This window comes from Wyeomyia smithii, chromosome 2, assembly GCF_029784165.1.
Source record: "Wyeomyia smithii strain HCP4-BCI-WySm-NY-G18 chromosome 2, ASM2978416v1, whole genome shotgun sequence".
NCBI classification, from domain to species: Eukaryota; Metazoa; Arthropoda; class Insecta; order Diptera; family Culicidae; genus Wyeomyia; species Wyeomyia smithii.
The window spans coordinates 208,246,293-208,264,541 of NC_073695.1; the positions used below are offsets into that span (position 1 = coordinate 208,246,293).

Sequence of the window (18,249 nt, forward strand, 5' to 3'; positions counted from 1 at the left end):
TTCGTGACGCTCGTGATGTTTCCGGTATCTCAATTTGCATCCCTTTCCCAGAATTTGTTGCTGTAAGACGTTATTTTACGTCAAAAAACACTTTCGTATTGATCTTATTTTGGCAATCGGTGTCGGTTGGAACCGACTTTGGTAGCAAATTTTGTTTGCTACTCTATCACTATCGCTAAAATCAGATCATAAAAGCATCATCGCAGTGCGATCATTAGAAAGAGTTGAAATGTTCTGCTCATAGCCAAAACTATTCGTCATACCATCCTTGGTCTTTCAGTATTCTTTCATTTGTATGCTTAACCAAGAATAGTTATACTTTTTCCTCAGTGAAAAAGTGAAAAAAAAACACGGAATTTGCTCTTTTTGCTCTGTTAAAAAACTTAAATAGAAGTAATCCCAGATTACTACCCTGTGGCGTATGAAATTCTTCAATAGACGATTGTGACACACCAGTTTTGAATGAAAAAAATGCTTTATAATCATATGTTATTACCAAGCTGGATCGAAACCCGTACAGTATCGAAATCCGTACACCTTCATGTTTTTCTTCAGTTTTAAGCATTATAAAAATTAAAATTCATATGATAGTTACATGTACATATCCGTTGAGCTGTTGGCCTTCTGTTAAATTAAACTATGCGCCAGTAGGCCATGAAATAAAAATATTAAAAATGAAAAATCAATCGTGTATCGGTTTCAGTTGTCATTTCGTTGTATCGTTAGATAATTTACTAGGGAAACGTTCTTCAGATAAAATCGATTTTCAAGTGGGATATAAGTGTTTTACTCTGTGAATCTTTTCGAAATTGATGAAAAAAGGAAGTCTTTGTCATTTTCGTGCTGTATATTGTCTGGTAAATAGTCTAAATTGTATTTATTCAACAAAAACTGTGCCGTGCGGATTTTGATTCTTGTTAATTGCTTGAATCGAAATCCGTACAGCGTGTGTATCATGCATATATTGTTGAACTTTCTTCTTGTTTTCAGCATATAATGGAAGAAAACAAGTATAAATATACGGCAAACAATTTCGAAGGAGCTGCGATTGAGGTGCGCAAGGGAAAGTCGTACCGGGAAGCTTCGAGAGGTTCCGGCGTTCCGGTTACTACGAAACGCTACGAAAATTGCACTATTTTAGCTGATATAAAAAATTAAAAAACAATGTGAAACTTTATGAACCAATTGATCCTCAAAATATATTTATTCGTAAACTTAAAGATAAATTATAAAAAGAAGATGTTCACTTTTGTACTTCTATATCTACACGGATTTTGATTTATTGTTGTATGGACTTTGATCCAGTCTATATTGCGTTTGTGCGGATTTCGATTCAAAAGTGTACGGGTTTTGATTCAGACAAAAAACTGTGTACGGATTTCGATTCAAAACATGTTCTATTTAAACATGATTTTTTCGAGTTTCGGAGTGATTTTAATCATTTTGCTTTAAAATAGTGATAAAATATAAGTAGACCTATAAGTAATCATGTCAGTTTAAAGCAATATGTGATTTCTTGATTTAATATTGACCGTCGAAGATGATCATGTGCTGAGGTGTACGGATTTCGATCCAGCACGGTGGTTCCTGATTTTATCTTTTCCAAATTTTGAAAATTTCTTTGTTCTCATCTTTAATAGAAGCTTGATAAAACTTTAAAATTTTTTGCTGAGTAAAACTGATATTTTTTTGCTTCTATACCTTGACGAGTCTCATCCGAAATTATGGGAAAAGTTCGAACTGCCTTTATAAAATTGATTTATCTTATTATTAGGTGCGCAACTAAGCTATCGCCATTTGTCAATAGATGGCACCAGTAATAAGTACTGCTCAAAAATGCCACAAGATATCGACCTCATTTCGTTTCCATTTTAGGCTAAAAGTCACTTTATATCCGTTTTCAAGAAAAACCCTTTAGATTGACTGAAGTACATCGAGAGTTTACGACTGCTCTAAGTGAAACAACGTGTCTTTAATGGTCGCTTTGAAGACGGTAATTGCGATGTTAAGGAAGGTCAAAGACGTAGTTCTACGTCAAAAACACTTTTGTATTGCTGAACTTTTGGCATATGGTGTCTCCCTGTTGAGGCCCGTACGATTAGATCCGGCTTTTGTAGCAAAATTTTGCTAACGGTGTTCACTTCATAAAAACACCTTTGCAGTGCGGTTTTTTTTTCTTCATCTATAGTTTATTTGACACGGCACAAATACAATTCAATGTTTAACGGCGCCAATTATATCTGGTAGCTTACTTTCTAAAGTATCTTAATAACAAAAAGCAAATTTTTATCCTCGCTGCCGACTACGAGCTGAAACTAAATCTAACTTAAAGCTAGAATATTTTGCATTAAAAGCACAGGTTTGCTGTTTGATGGTTTTCATTGCCATAGGTAAGCAGCATATTAAATTTGTTCCGCTGCTGGGCCAAGATATTACGGACTGGCATATTGGGTTGTTTCCATCGGGCCTTGAGAGAATCGTGCGGGTCTGATTGCTGTTTCGGATCCGGGGTCTTAACGTGTTCTTGTCGTTTGGTTGGGTGTAGGCGGAAGGGGATAGGACTAAACTGGGGCGTGGATGGATTTCAGGAAAATGTATATAAGGGACATGTAGGATAGGTCACGGCTCGCCAAGACATCATGAACAGGAACAGCCGGCTGCCTACCTTCGGCCTGCAGGGAAGCTATTAATCTAGACCTGGCGTCACGGTGTACAGGGCATGACCAAACAACATGCTCTATGTCGTGATAACCTTCACCACAGGCACAGATACCACTCTCCCCGAGCCCAACACGACGGAGATGCGCGTCAAATCTATAGTGATTGGACATAAGCCGGGACATCACGCAAATGAAATCCCGACCTACATCCAACCCCTTGAACCACGGGTTCGTCGATACCTTGGGGATTATGGAATGTAACCACCTTCCCAGTTCCCCCTTGGTCCAAGAATTTTGCCAACTGATGATCGTATTCATTTGCAGTGCGGTTATTGGAAAGAGTTGAAATGTTTGACTCATAGCCAAAACAATTCATCATACCATCCTTGGTCTTTTAGTAAGCTTACATTTGTACACTTAGGCAAAGACTTTTCTACTTTTTCCTCAGAGGAAAGGAAAAAAACAGCCGCGAAATATCATTTTCTGATTCGTAAGAAAAATCTGATGAGAAGTGATCCCAGATTACTACCCTGTGGCACATGAATTTCTTCAATGAACGATAATGACACACCACTTACGAATGAAAAAAGTGCTGATCCGATGTTACTAGTTCCTGATTTTATCTTTTCTTAATTTTTAATTTGTTTTGTTCTCATCTGCGATGAAAGCTTCATAAAACTATAGAAGTTTTCGCTAAATAAATCTGATATTTTTTTCGCTTCTGACGAATTGGCTATAAATGGACCAGTTTGAATCGAAAACGTGATAAACTTATCTGATACATATGGTAAAAGAAAACGCTTTGAGTCGTTAGTGATTTTTTTGTGGTGTCATGTACTTTTACTTGTGTGAAAATGTCTAATATTGCAGCAAATACACTAAGATCAAATACACGCGGGTTGCCTTTCTCCGTTATTCAAAAACGATACAAGATACGACCTCATTTCAATCACGTTTTCCGTTTTAAGCCTAAAGTTATAACACATTCGTCTTCAAAAAACACAACTTTTGTTTTAAATACTGGAAAGTTAAAATATTGCGTTTTGGCCTATAGATTCACCATTATCATATTCAAACAGGGTTCAAACATTTCAGGGCGGTTTTCTTCGTTATATTTTCAACTCCAAAAAGCCTATTTTTACACGGTTCTATACAAATTTGGAACGCATCCCTCGCGTTGAAAAGACCTTAAAGCGTTACTTTTCTCATTAAATTCAGAGAAAACGATAGCTGAGGTACATCGAGCGTTGAAAAAGTTCACGCAAACGCTGCTCTAAGTGAAATAAGATGCCTTGAGTGGTCGCTTTGAAGACGGCAAATTCGATGTTGAGAAAGGCCATAAACCTCCGAAGACACTGAACTGGAAGAATTGTTCGATGAGGAGCGATACCAAACGCAGAAACAGCTTGCTTCGGCATTAGCCAGTAAGTTTGCTTTAAGAATGATTGAAAAAAAGAACTTGGCTTCCTTATGATTCGAAGTCTACAGATGTTCAGCGTCGTTTTTTCGTCTGTCCAGCAACAAAAAAGAAGGGTTTCCTTCATCATATCGTGACGGGTGATAAAAAATGGATTTATTATAGCAACCCGGAGAAAACAATGTCATGGGGACTACCCGTTCATATAAACTGTTGAAAATAAACGAAACCGTCACGAGGGACCAGAATCGGCTTCAATTGATGCAATTAGATCGAGCATTGCGCGAAAAATGGCCACAATACAAACAGAGGCACGAAAATTGATTCTTCTGCAAAACAACGCTCGGCCTCAAACTGCGAAAGTAGTCAAGACATACATAGAAACACTCAAATGGGAAGTTCAACCTCTCCCACCATATTTTCTCGATATTATGCCGTCCGATTATTACCTGTTCCGTTCGATTGTACTTGGGCTGGCTTATCGACAGTTCTAGTCCTAGGAAGACATCGAAAAATGGCTTGATTGGTGTGATCTTGGCAAAAACTAATGTGTGTAGTATACTCAACAGTAGAAACTGAATTACTATAAAACTGTGGCTCAAATAAAACCTAATGGATTAAGCTGTGGCAGCAGTGGCCAAATTGTAGTTCAAAAGGTCATATGAAGGCCATCTAAGTTTTACTATCAAATTTTAGATAATCAGAGAATTTATGTATTTTTATTTGATAGTTTCTTGTTCTTGTAGAACTGGTTTAACAGTGAAACCAGGAAAAAATAAACGATAAAAGTTGCACCCAGTTCTTGTTCTATAAAATTTAATCGGAAAAACCGGATGACAAAATCGTATCTCAAAATTTTGAAATTTTTCGAGCATAGTTACTTCTTCTCAAACAAGTTTCCTAATCTCTAGCAACGGGGAAGCAAAGACTGCAAATATACCCACTAACCAAGGAACGTGAAATCCCACCAGGTTGTCATTTCACGCTGCTGCTGCCAGCATCTTGCAGCAATAACTTTCAACCGCAACGTGACTCGCTAAGCGTATGCAGGAATCGACAACGCAATCAGATACACTCTCGGTGAAATGTGCAATCCGATATTCCTTCACCGTGCGCGTCCGCCACCGGTTGCCGCCTAACGCCAAACCAAACGCGCGGTGGCACAGTATTACCGTCAAAACGAATATTTATTTCGAATCAGCATTCCTTCTGCCAGTGTCGTGTCCACTACACAATGTGTGATAATTGCAACTAAAGTGAGCGTCTCTCGGTTTTCTTTTCTAATTACAGCGTGATCCCCTTCCGCAATGGCCACATCCATCCACCCGACCGAACCGTGAACAGCGCTGGAACATCGCGTATGCTGGCAGCACTGCTAAATTCGTCAACAATCCCTACACGAGTCCAATCCGTTCATCCTGAGGTGGCCAGTAGCGCAGCGACGGCGGTGGTGGTAGCAAACAGAACACATTCCCACCATTCACAACCATCAACCTTCAAGTTTCGCTTTGTCCGGCGATTTCCAGATCTCCTTCATAGTCATCGTCATCTGCAGCATCACCATCTTTAGTCCGTTTGTTCTCAAACGAATTGCGACTTCTTGGAGCTTTTTGGCAGCTGGGCAGTACGTAAAACGCGACCGTGTAAATGCTTGAAGGTAGGTTATAATTAATCAATTCTGCCGCGTTCGAGGGTAGATTACTGTAAGCGAGTGTTGGTAAATTTGCATCTCCTCCCCGATATCGGTGAGCTGCATATTGATGCAAATCTGGACCTGGATCGGGTTGCGCGAGGTTCCCGAGGGTAACACGGGGCTACAGCAGCGTATTATTTAAATGAGACAATCGCTTGACTCATTTATTTCGAAACAGAAGCGAAAAATGCGGGTTCCCGAGAGTGAGAGACGATGACGTAATACACTTCTGGAAATGTTGGAAACTTTTCATTATATTGCATTTATTAAATTCCTATTTAGATTCAGAGAACGGAATAAGGCTACGTATTTTTTGCCCAACTTCCTCAAGAACAAAGTAAGACATTTTGTTCGCGCGCTCGTGAAATATTCGCGACTAAACCAAACAGACGCTCTCTTGTCGTTACGCTTTCCCTGCCTGTCCACAACGCCGGTGGGGCCGACCGGCCGGAGATACGATCGATCTGCGAAAAAAAAAAACGGAAAGCAAACGATCGGAGTGAGTATCTCCGGTTGAAACTATTACATTCAGCATTGCAAGATCAAGGTCAGGCGTGTAATAACAATAAACGAAGTGTGTTATATAATTGAAACCGACGACGATGACAACGGGTGCGGCAGTGAAAAGCGGGAAGACGTTGAATTATCTTCATCGTGAAGCTTAAAACAATGCAAAGTGAAGAAGCCCACCGTACCGCCTCTCCCACTTGTTCGCTTGACGGCTTGACAAGTGAAAGGAAAATGACGACAGTAAAACAAAACTGTGTTTCGAAATACGCCGCAATACGTTGGAGTGATGGCGACGCAGCAATAGTTTTCGAAAGTATGCTGCTATTTTCGCTGCCGGGATTCGGTTTGTTGATGTGTATTTATATAACACATTTCCACAATTTTCCGCCACCACAACAGCAAATAACGACTTGTCAAAAGTCTCCATCGTGACTTAGAGTGGCCGGCAGTGTTTCTCATGATAAGCTTAACCGGCGTGGAAGCTGAGATTTGCTAGCCCCAAGCCGCTCGTGACGAGATGGAAAAGCAAGATATTGAATTACTCATTTCCATTCACTTCCATGTACAGCGAGGTGGTAGAACAGGGTAAAATGTAACTTGTTTCACTGAAAACAGGTGGTTTACAAATTCACCTGAAATCAGGAAACCTCGTGCATGGCATTTCGATGCACCTGAATCCGAGTGCGATTTGATTTGTGATCATTCTTCGCTCCCGGGGGGGGGGGGGGCGGTGGATCGCAGGTGAATGTACCTCTTTTTGCATCTAATTACTCATTCCTGTGAGCACGGAGTTGCCTAACATGTGTGTACGAGCTGTTGTAGCTCAAGCAAAACTTGCTAGGGCAGTCCCCCTTTAGAAAACAACTGCAACAAGTGTATTCAGCGCAAAGTGATTTGTTATGGAAAACGCGGGTCGGACGAAGGATGGCTTTCGTTGTGGGGCCAATCGGGTCCGATAGAGATCAACACTGTTCAACAACATTGGGAGAACTTATCGGAACTGTTGCCGGTAATTAAAACTAGCTTGATTAATAGTCGTCATCGATTTATCACTCGGAGCCTCGTTATTCCGTGCCGCCTGCCAACAACTCGTCCATGCTGGTACAGTTGAATAAAAGAATCCACTTGAAATGAAAGAGAACTCCTTTCGGCTGCTGCGAGCGTTAGCGTGTAATCGAAGGACTTGTTTTAAGTTATTTTTAAAACCATCCATACAATTGTTTCCTAAGCCAGAATGTTTCAAATGTTCTTTTTTTAAACTGTGTATGGAACATAATGATAATTTAATTTCAGTTGCAAAATTGCAAAATAATTTTTTTTGTCAATACTATAGACTGTTCCGAAATTTATAAATACATCTTCTTTCTTGAATAAAACAAATACAGGATTTTTCGGGTCATTTTATTCTGAAATATAGATAATAAGTGTTTTCTTTCCAGTTTCAATTCAAGTTGGGATTATTTTATTTGTTTATTTGTAAATAATACATCAACAGGCCTTGTGGCCCAACTGATTTTCTTAATCTAAGTGCTACGTGCTAATGTTAAAAATCGATTCTTCAGTACCTCGCGGCTGGCGTCAAAGTCGAAACATTATGCGTAACGGTTAAAATGGCGCTGTAGACCGGTTATCGTGCCGAAGCTACTGTAGTTTGTTCGTCTACTTTGCACTTGAAGAAACAGGCTATTTCGCAACATACGTGGTCTGACATAGATGTTAAGTTGTTCGAGAATCGCCGGGCAATCTATCCGTGAAGTCAATACGTCCGAGATGAATATAGCTCTGATCACATCCCGACGAATTTGCAGGGTGTCCAAATCGATAAGCCTGGAACGCTGTTCGTAGCTGGGTAGTTGAAAGGGGTCAGTCCACGGTAGTCTACGGAGAGCAAAGCGAATGAACCGTCGTTGTACTGCCTCGATTCTGCTTACTCCGTTCAGGTAGTAGGGACTCCACACTGAAGCGCAGTATTCTAAGCTAGATCGTACCAAAGCGCAATATAAAGACTTTAGACAATAAATGTCGCTGAAATTTTTTGCAATGCGCATTATGAATCCCAGGTTCCTGCTGGCCTTGTCGACGGTGAAGGTCATATGTTGTTTAAATGTGAGTTTGGAGTCGAGCAGTACTCCCAAGTCATTAACACAGGTTGTGCGTCGTAGAGGCGTATTTGATAGCTTGTAATCGAAAGTCACTGGGCTAAGCTTCCTTGAGAACGTTATAATCTCGCATTTGTCGACGTTCAATTGCATGCGATTGTCGACACACCATTTCGCGAAAATCGATAACTGCTCCTGGAGTGCAGCGGCATCTGATGGGACCTTCACTTTTGCAAATAGCTTCAGATCGTCAGCGAAGGACAGTCGAGGGCCCTGAAGCCGGAAGTTGACATCGTTCAGATAAATAAGAAAAATCAGTGGCCCGAGGTGGCTACCTTGAGGAATGCCGGAGTGAGCGAAAAACGAATTCGAGGAAACTCCGCCGATGTTCACTGCTAAACGCCGATCTGTCAAGTAGGATTTAAACCATCGTCGTAAGAGGCCTCCGATTCCGAGCTTTTCAAGCTTCGCAACGGCGATCTTGTGATTCAGTTTGTCAAAGGCGGCGGAAAGGTCCGTGTAGATAACGTCCGTCTGAGACTGTTCGTCAAAGCTGTTCATTACGTAAGATGTAAGCGTCAGGAGGTTCGTGGCTGTGGATCGCTTGGGCATGAAACCGTGTTGTTCGTCTGCGATGTACTGCTTGAAGAACGAGAAAGTGGGTTCGAACACGCTGAGCTCAAAAAGCTTCGGGATAGAGCAAAGCGCTGAGATTCCTCGATAGTTATGAACGTTTCTTCTGTTCCCTTTCTTATGTACTGGAAACATGTATGCCGATTTCCAGATCGAGGGGAAAACACCCGAACTGATGGATTTGGTGAAGAGATTACTCATTGGAGCAGCCAGACTACTGATACAGTTTCTCAGGAAAAAGGACGGTATGCCATCTGGCCCAGCGGATATGGAAGACCTGAGCTTCGAGGCGGCTAATGTAACCGTGCTAACGTCAATGGAAATGTTAGTCAATGCACGACCGAGAAAAGGAACACGTGCCGTCGCAGAAGTAATTTCGTCCGTCGTTAACCTTTCGTCTATAAACACGCTAGAGAATTTCCGCGAAAATAGTTGGCAGATCTGTTCAACACTATTCGCTGTATCACCGTCTAAGAACATGCTTGATGGTAGGCCGCCGTCTTTTCGCTGTTCGTTCACATATTTCCAAAATGGTTTGGGGTTACGTTTGAGCTTGCGCTCGACATTCCGAAGGAAGCCTCGAAAACAGGAGCGACTTAGCTGTTTATAGCGAGCGTTGATCGATAGGTAGATGTTCCGTAGAGGTAGAGTTCTGTATTTTGAAAACCTTCTCAAGGCCGCTTTCCTCTCTGATTTTAGACGTCGTAGCGTAGTGTTCAGCCATGGCAATCGCTGTTGATCGGAGATAGTTTTTTTCGGTACATGTCGATCAATGACGTAATTGAGAATATGGGAAAAAGTTAAGGCGGCGGCATTGACGTCGTCTGTGTCCAGAACCGTGTTCCAGTCGATTTCAGACAACAATACGTTGATATTTTCAAAACCGGCACGGGCGAAATCGTAATAAACGGATGTCGGTGCCGTAGTCTCGGCACAGGAGATTTTCTGATGGACAGACATCAGCAAGGCCGGGTGATGCAGGGCGTGTTTAACGAGCGGAGTAGGAGCCAATGCCACTTCAGGGGCTTGGCAGCGCACAGTAGCGAAACAGAGGTCCAAAAAGCGCCCATTTTCGTTGGTGATTCTGTTGCATTGCTGAAGAGTAGCGGTACCGTAGCTATCTAGCAATTCGGCAGTGGCTGGTGACAAGCTGAGCGAGCCGAAATCAGCGTACATGAAACCATTACCCCGCTCTTGCCAAGTGATACCAGGTAAATTAAAATCGCCTAAGATTATTACGTCATCCACCGCGGACGTCTTCGAAATGATGCTGTTAACCGAAGACATGTGTGCGCGAAGAAAGTCTGTATCGCGGGTACGATCAGGAGGAACATAGATAGCACACAAAAATAACGTGCGGTCCACGAGTTTGATTGTTGCCCACACTTGCTCGGCGGTCGACCAATCATCGTGTTTGAGAATAGAAGCATTGAGTTGACGGTGAACTGCGATCAAAACTCCACCACCAGAAGTTTTGCGACTATTTTTAGGGTTCCGGTCACAACGAAAAACTTTGTAATTGGGTCCGAAGTTTTGACGAGAGAGTGTTCGATTGTCGAGCCAGGATTCGGTCAGAACAATGATGTCATATGGACTGTCGGCGCATGCTAGTAAATAGTCGGAGACGCTAGCATTCATACCACCCACGTTTTGGTAATAAAGAAGTATATCATGTCCATGGTCAACGTTATTCGTCTTCGGATTGGTCGACGGGCTAAAAACGGGTAGCGAGTCCGTGGATGGTCTATGGTTAACGTTTGCGCACTTGCCTGATCTGAGATTTTGGATGCTCCGTCCCTCGCATCCGCACGCAGGACCGGGACGACTGATGGCCGCTGGCTGGAAATGCTCGACTGCGGCGGGGAGGTAGGGAGCATCCATGATGCCAACATCGATGCGTCCCGGTGTCGTTGAATCTTGAAGTGTCAGTTGAAGAAAGATGTCGTCTTGTTGTGAGAATGCTGTCATGACAGCGGGAGTCAGTGATTTGATCGTCCAGGAGCGATAAGTCAGTTGTCGGTGGGCTGGAAACGCGTAGCGCATCAACAAAAGAAGGATTGCTAACAAATTCATACTTGCCGCAGACATCGATCTGGAAGTTCCGTTCCCCTAACCCACACGCAGGACCGGGACGACTGATGAACGCTGGCGGGAAATGCTCGAATGCGGAGGCGGGGTCGGGAACTTCCATGATGCTGATAACGTTGCGTCTCGGTGACGAAGCGTGGTTAATTAGGGTTCCTCTATTGCAGATGCTTGTATTGAAGCGCTGTCCGACGCAGTTCCTCCAAAAGGGGCGGGCAAAACAGGGGTAGCGGATGCAGTCCCAGTAGCAATGTTTCCGTTGGGAATTATTACCGGAGTGGCTGGGAAAGCGGAGGTGGTGGGAGGTAACCAAACTGTGGAGTTGCCTCGTGTGTCGGCGAATTCCCTGAAAACGATCCCTTGTGGCCAAGTACCAGGACTCAAGGCAATGGCTTTGTGTTCAGGGGGAACACCGACCTTGAACGAAACAAAGTTCAGTGACTGAAGATCAGTTCCTTTTTTTACCAGAGAGACGACTTTGATTGCATCCCGTGTCTGTAATCCATCCCTGACTAGTTTCTCAACGACATCGACGGTCACGGTAGGGTGAAAACGTGAGAGGTATACCCAAAACAAATCAGGTGGAGAATTAGCCACTAGCCTGTCATGATTTTCAACGTGTCTAGTACCAACAGCCGGTTCGATTGGAGTTTCAGCCTCGCCGCGACGACGCTTAGCGGGACGGTCTCGATTTGTTATTCACACCGGGGTTGCAGCGATTACCTTATCGGCAAGTTTAGCTACATGCTGATTGTTTTTAACGATTTCGTCCTTGAGTTCCGAAAAACTGTGTAATTGTTTGACATATTTCCTCAGTTTTGCCTTGGTCAAAGCCCAAAAAATTTCAATAGGGCGAATTTCAGGGCAGTTTGGAGGATTCATCTCCTTTGGGACACATGTGACATTATTTGTTTTATACCACCCTAGTGCATCCTTAGAGTAATGGCAGGAAGCAAGATCGGGCCAAAAGATTGGGGGATTGTTATGCTGCTTAACCATGGGTAAAAACCTTTTCTGCAAACACTCTTTCACGTAAATTTTACCATTCATTGTGTCATTCGTAATGAATGGACGAGATATTTTCCCACATTCACAAATGGCCTGCCAAACCATTACCTTCTTGCCGAATTTTTCGGTGTAAATGGCTTTCACTGGTCCAGGGACATCCTTTCCCTTCGGTGATGTATAAAATTGCGGTCCTGGCAGAGTCTTATAGTCCAGTTTTATGTAGGTTTCGTCATCCATGATAACACACCCCATTTTTTTGGTCAGAAGTTTGTCATAAAGCTTCCGAGCTCTCGGTTTCACAGATTCAGCTTGTTTTGGATTTCGTTTTGGCTGCTTCTGCTTCCGACGGGTCTGCAGACCCATTCTTCTCTTGGCACGCATAACGTTACTCGCCAAGGTTCCAAGCTTTCTCGCCACATCTCGTACTGATACTGAAGAATGCCGCTTGTAGTATTCCTTAACCTTTTTGTCCATTGTGGGATCAACAGGCCCAGGGCATCAGTAGATGTGCACTCTTCACAATACTTCCGCAATGCGGTTTGAACTGCTCCGACACTTATACCTTCTTCTCTGGTTAATTTTTTTATAGAAAGACCACTCACGGTGCCCCAGTTGTGCACAATTCGCTTTCTTTGCTCGCACTAAATGTTAGAAAAAATGACAGCATCTGTTTCTTTTGGATGTAAACAACAGGACGCAGCCAACGTTTGATTGAATACTGCACGTTATTTGAAATGACGGTTGATCGTAAGTGTATTTATAATTATCGGAACGGTCTATACCGTATAAAAGTAATATTTTTTGAACTGTGGTTTGTTGCTCCCAGCTTTTTTTTTTGTCAAACCAGCTGACAAGTTGTTTCTAGAGATAACGTTCCCACAAATATTATCAAAAAATAAATTCTGAGACAGAAATCAGCATTTCTACTACCAAAAGAGATCATCCCATCAGAGTAATAAATGAAAAATCAATTCGAGATTTGTACCAATTTCAAATTCGTGGAGATCCATGACAGGTCGACAGATTTTTTTTATATCTTCGCGTTAAATGAGGTCTTATGACCAAAAACCGCTTAAATGCCGTTTTCCCCTAGAGCTCAAACAAAAAAATTATGGAATATTATAGATTTTTAACCATTCCTTTGAATTTTGGTGCCAGGTTGGAATTGCCGCAAAAGGTCGCACAGTAACTGCTCGCCGGGCTCATCGCTTCTATGTTTGCTCAAAGAAATTTGATTTGTTTATTTGATTAATTTCTATTGCCATAAATTGAAAGTAAACGTACTCAATTACATCGCCGTGCATAATAAAAGTGAAGTCACGTCATCAATCTCGCATACTCCAAGGAAAATTAATACTAATGATGTCATTTTTCTAGAAGTGTAAGATGCGAGTTTGTGTACATAATTTTCGAAAGTTTGATGTAGAAGAGCTCGTAGCCTCAAGGTTACAGAGTCCGCTTAGCATGCGACTTATAAGTTCGAATCTTAGTAGAATCAGATCGTTCGGTCTCAGAGGGACTTTTACGCATGGGTTTATTCTCAGACTACCTCCCATCCCCCTATTTGACCTCTTTCTCAAGCTAAATTGTAGAGAAAAAAGTAACAGACAGGCAGTTATGATTGCCGATACTTGGAAGGGTAACTAACGAGGCTTGATACACAATAGCGGTAGAGTATATATAGGTGTGTAGAGAGAAGAGTAAAAGTTTAAAAATCCGTCACTGACCACCCCAGGACAAAGAAGCCTCTCTTTCCTTTATATTTGTTAGAGATGCAGAGCTAAACTCGGTCTCTGGCAACAACGATTGTAATACTCTTCTTTCCTTTCCTAACCGATTGTAAGGACGGTGCCGATCTGTACAAAGCGGAAGCTTTCGGTGGTTCTTTGTGCAACTTCATAATCTCGAATCCATCACGGAGGACAAACTAAGTTCATGATTGTCGAGAGTTTGCTGCGTGTTTGCTTTGTAAGAACAAGAGAAATAGAAATATTCGCTCAGGATCAGCGCATCATGTCTACCGCAAAATATGTTACTTTTGAAATTTATTACCATATTTATTTGATTTACAGCACAATCTTTTTTTTATAAAATATAAAATTGGAGAGGTTGTGTATAAGACACGACCGCAAGGTCAACGTAGAATTACGACAGCCTGACTCATGTCAACGTATTTCTTGCAATAGATTTGAGATTATGACATGTTCTTATGACATATTGTTAGTTCTGAATATGGTAGAAACTGTTACCGAGGTGGCAACAGCACGAGAGCCATTCCTTACGTCATGCAAATGCAATGAAGAGAAATTGATTTCTTAGCACCCAAAGATCATTCGATTGTGCGTACAGTAGGTGAAATGTTTCTGCCACTTGTTATGTATCTCCAAAAGTCTTAATATGAATAGACCCAAAAAGGTTCAATGAGAATGGGAAGTTTTAAACTTTTAAACCCATTTTCTCGATACTATGTAATATGAGTTGACGATCTGTCAATTTTGTGACAGTTTTGTTATTCATTTTGTGAGTTTACTGCGGACCAATCACGGGTGCTGTATTTTTACTATGACGCTTACAGTTCCTAGGAGTAAATAGCACTCCGTTTCTTGACAGTAACCTCACGATTACTGAAGTACTCAGTTGTGGAAAACTCATTTTGCTATTTCAATTGAAAATATGTGATCGTCCTTTAAAGGACGGTTAGGTTCAGTTTTCACCAAACTAGGGACATGCCTGTATGTCAACGGTGCTTTCCACACAGAAGGGAGATCCAAAATCAAGCGCTAAGGAAAGTGCTGTTTACTTTGTTTATCCGTCCACTACAGAAGGCAGTGAAATATACGAAATCACCGCCTGCTGCTGGCCGATTCAGTTCCCGGTAAATCATCCTCTTGCAACAGTGATCGGCAGGCTTGTCTTTTTTTCCTTGAAGAAACACTACCGTGTAGCAGACTATCTTTCACTGCGCAAACAACGACTCTCACATTACTGAGCAAAGTGAATCAGGTGAACCTGAAATATGTCTTCAGAGAGATAATAAACTGGCGTGATCTTTCTCACACGAAATACGCTCAATAACTACACAACAGAGCTCGCTGCAGTGCTTTTACTGTGTTCTTCTCAAGTAAATATCAAATGAGAGGAGAGTCTAGGTAAAAAAGTGTACTGCGTTGTTTGCTTTGCATGTCGAAACTGAAATACTACAGAATATACAACCCTAGGGCTGTATGAAATTGGAACTGAACACTGTAATTAGAGGGATTTTAAGATACAAAAGTTAAAAAGTCCCCTGACAGAATCAATTCGTTTGTTCAGTGACCTACGTATTTTTTCCTCAGCCTTCCCTTAGTGTTTTTCAGAAATAAATTTAACAACACTCAAATGAACTTCGTTTACACTTGGCGATATTGTGCCTGTAGTATTTTTGTTTTGTGCAAACAACATTCGTTTGACAAGGTCTTGTGCCGTATCGTTGTTGTTGAAGAAGCACCAGGAATTTCTCGCGACGCGTCTGAATCCGATTTAATTCTATTTTCTCAAAAAAAAATCCAACAATACTTACGTTATCACAATGAATGGTTTTGTCTTATTCAACCCTTATAATTTTAAATTTATTATATGAATTTTATTCTGAAAATATTTTCGAAGACAAAATATTCACAACCATTTGCGGCTCTTACTTTTCTATAAATTTGTATTTTTGAAAGTCTACTCTTTCTATAACATACCGTTAACGATTATTTAGTGAATATTAAAAATAAAATGAAATTGAAAAAAATGTAACTTATAACCGTTACAAAAATGTTCAATTCTTCAAGCGCACTCGGCACCACATATACTGTACGGCACTTTCTGTTATGCTCGAACTGCAGGTTTTCTTTCAAGACATTAGTTTTCATTATGCTCTAACAGCAGGTTGAAAAATTGTTCAAGAGAAAGGGTTGTTTCTAACTTTTTTAAAAGCTTTTTTCCTTCGAGACTTCAAATTAGTCTTGGTTCATGGATGCAAACATAAATTGGCCACTTGGGACGGAGAGGTACTGTCAATGTGTTGTGTCAATTTGTTTTTGTAATTTTGATACACAGAATATCACAGGGAATGGTTGGTGTCTAGTTATGTCGGCTGTACTGAGAATGCTCCCAGCCGCCCGTCACGAATGTGTATTCTTCGAATTCCATCAAATAGATCTCAGCAGTTTTCTTCTGTGTATTCTCTATAGAGTGATTCACCACTCTTGTTTCACTCAGCTGTGGTGTAGGCAGCAAGTGTGTTTCTCTGCGAACAACAGAGACACAACACCAGACTGAAAGAAAAGCGTAGTGCAAAAAAAAGCTACACGCAGCTCCTCATGCTGAACAAGAAGTAAACGGTGAATATTCACTCTGCTCTCTCCACATATTGGGGAGAAAAAATGCTACAAGATGCAACTAAAAAAATTTGGTGAGCTTAGTGTGAACCTATCTAGCGAAAAATGAATGCAACACGAACATGTTAGATACTAATATAACAATCGATTTTTATTGATATTTATGTCTAATCTTCTTTGTAAGGTGTATTTGACTCTTGGGACAATTTGAATGTTGCTTAATATTGATAATGGCGTGAAAATTCCACGCTTTTTTAAAGTACAATACACTATGATGTTAATAAGTTTTACCATGAGAGACAAAAATTGAGCTAGGCATTGTTTCAGTTTGCCACTAAAAGTGTCTACGAACTTTTCAGATGAACAGTCTTTTCGAACCAGTTGATAGTGGTACTTAACCTGTAATCAACGTTGAATAGGAAAATTTTTATTTATATTCCGAAATTTACTACTAAACTCATTGATGTCCGCAAAATTATCGCATCGCAAAAAAATAACATTAGAGGGAAGGGTTTCTATTTATGACTACATTGATTGTTGGGTACTAGGGTGCCAACCAAAAACGTCATTTTGAGAACCCCTATACAAAATGTTCACCTGTCCGAGAAAAAAACCCTGTGCGAAATTTCAGTTCAATCGGACCAAAAACGGGGTGGCGCAAAGCGATTAAATTTGGCCTTTAAAAATCCAAAAATTAACGCAACGAAATGGGATGCATGAAATTTCGGTTTTCGAAATATTTTTTTGGTGCCAGATGACTTAAAAATGCATGAAACGTCGAGATCTTGTATTATCTGAAGAAAAAATCATGATTTTGGTGATTTTTCGAGTAGGTAAACATTTTGTGTAGGAATTTTTTTTTCTTAATTTTCTGGTTACTTTTTCCCCATATAAGTGATTGGCACCCTATTGGGTATACATCGAATATTTTGAAACTACTTTTTGAAAATTGGTTCAATTGCTAGGTGATAGCCGTGATGCTCGTCCAATTTTTTAATTATTTTTTTCTGAGCTTTCCAATGTTTGTCTAGGATTGAATGTCGGTAGTTAAGAAAACGGTTAAAATCGCATTTTCCTGATATAACCTCAGATGGCACCCAAATTCAAGATAGTGGCCAACCTCTGATCACTTCAAATGAAAGCCCTATCATTCCTCTTTACAGCAAAGTATTACTTGTAGTAGAATTCATAGCCGAATTTAGAAATATAGCTCAAATAAAACATCAAGGATAGCTAAAATTTTAATCTTTCGAAAACCCATTTCACTTTTTGGTGACGGAGGGGTTAACAAATTCGATCGAACAAAATTAGCTTTATCATTTTTTCTCTATTTTTACCAACTTTGCATTTATATCTAATTTGATAGACCATGTGCACCTAATGGCCTGGTTTTAGCGAGAATTGCTCATACGTAATAACTTGAAAAAGCAATAACAAGCTAATATATGCCTAATTGCAGGGAACAATGCGTTAAATTTGTATATGGTATCATTGAATTTCAAAAACATTATTTGGTTATGTTTGTCAAACTGAAACTGAAATAATTGTGCAAATAACGTTTTTTTTTTGAAGTAGAAAGTATTTTTTGAAGTATGTTGTCCGTGTATCTTAATTCCCCCACTGTTAGGTTGTGATCAGCAACTGATTTTGAACCGCAAAATGCCTTTTTCAAGGCAAATAAACAAATAATTGAAGGTTAGTAATTTTCTGTCATCAACACAAGCAGACATTCTGTGCGGGATGCAATCAAATTCTGTTGTAGTTGTCTAATTGTTACTTC

At 40.7% G+C, this 18,249-nt stretch overlaps 1 protein-coding gene across 3 annotated transcripts in view; it reads left to right on the plus strand.

Moving 5' to 3' along the window:
• Positions 1-18,249, plus strand: part of LOC129722806 (transcription factor Ken 2) — a 123,072-nt gene that overhangs the window by 72,255 nt on the left and 32,568 nt on the right. For all 3 annotated transcript variants that reach the window (XM_055676572.1, XM_055676573.1, XM_055676574.1), the window contains exon 3: positions 5,368-5,734. In XM_055676572.1, coding sequence (XP_055532547.1) covers positions 5,725-5,734 — 10 coding nt within the window. In that variant the 5' untranslated portion in view covers positions 5,368-5,724. The remainder of the gene's footprint in view (positions 1-5,367; positions 5,735-18,249) is intronic.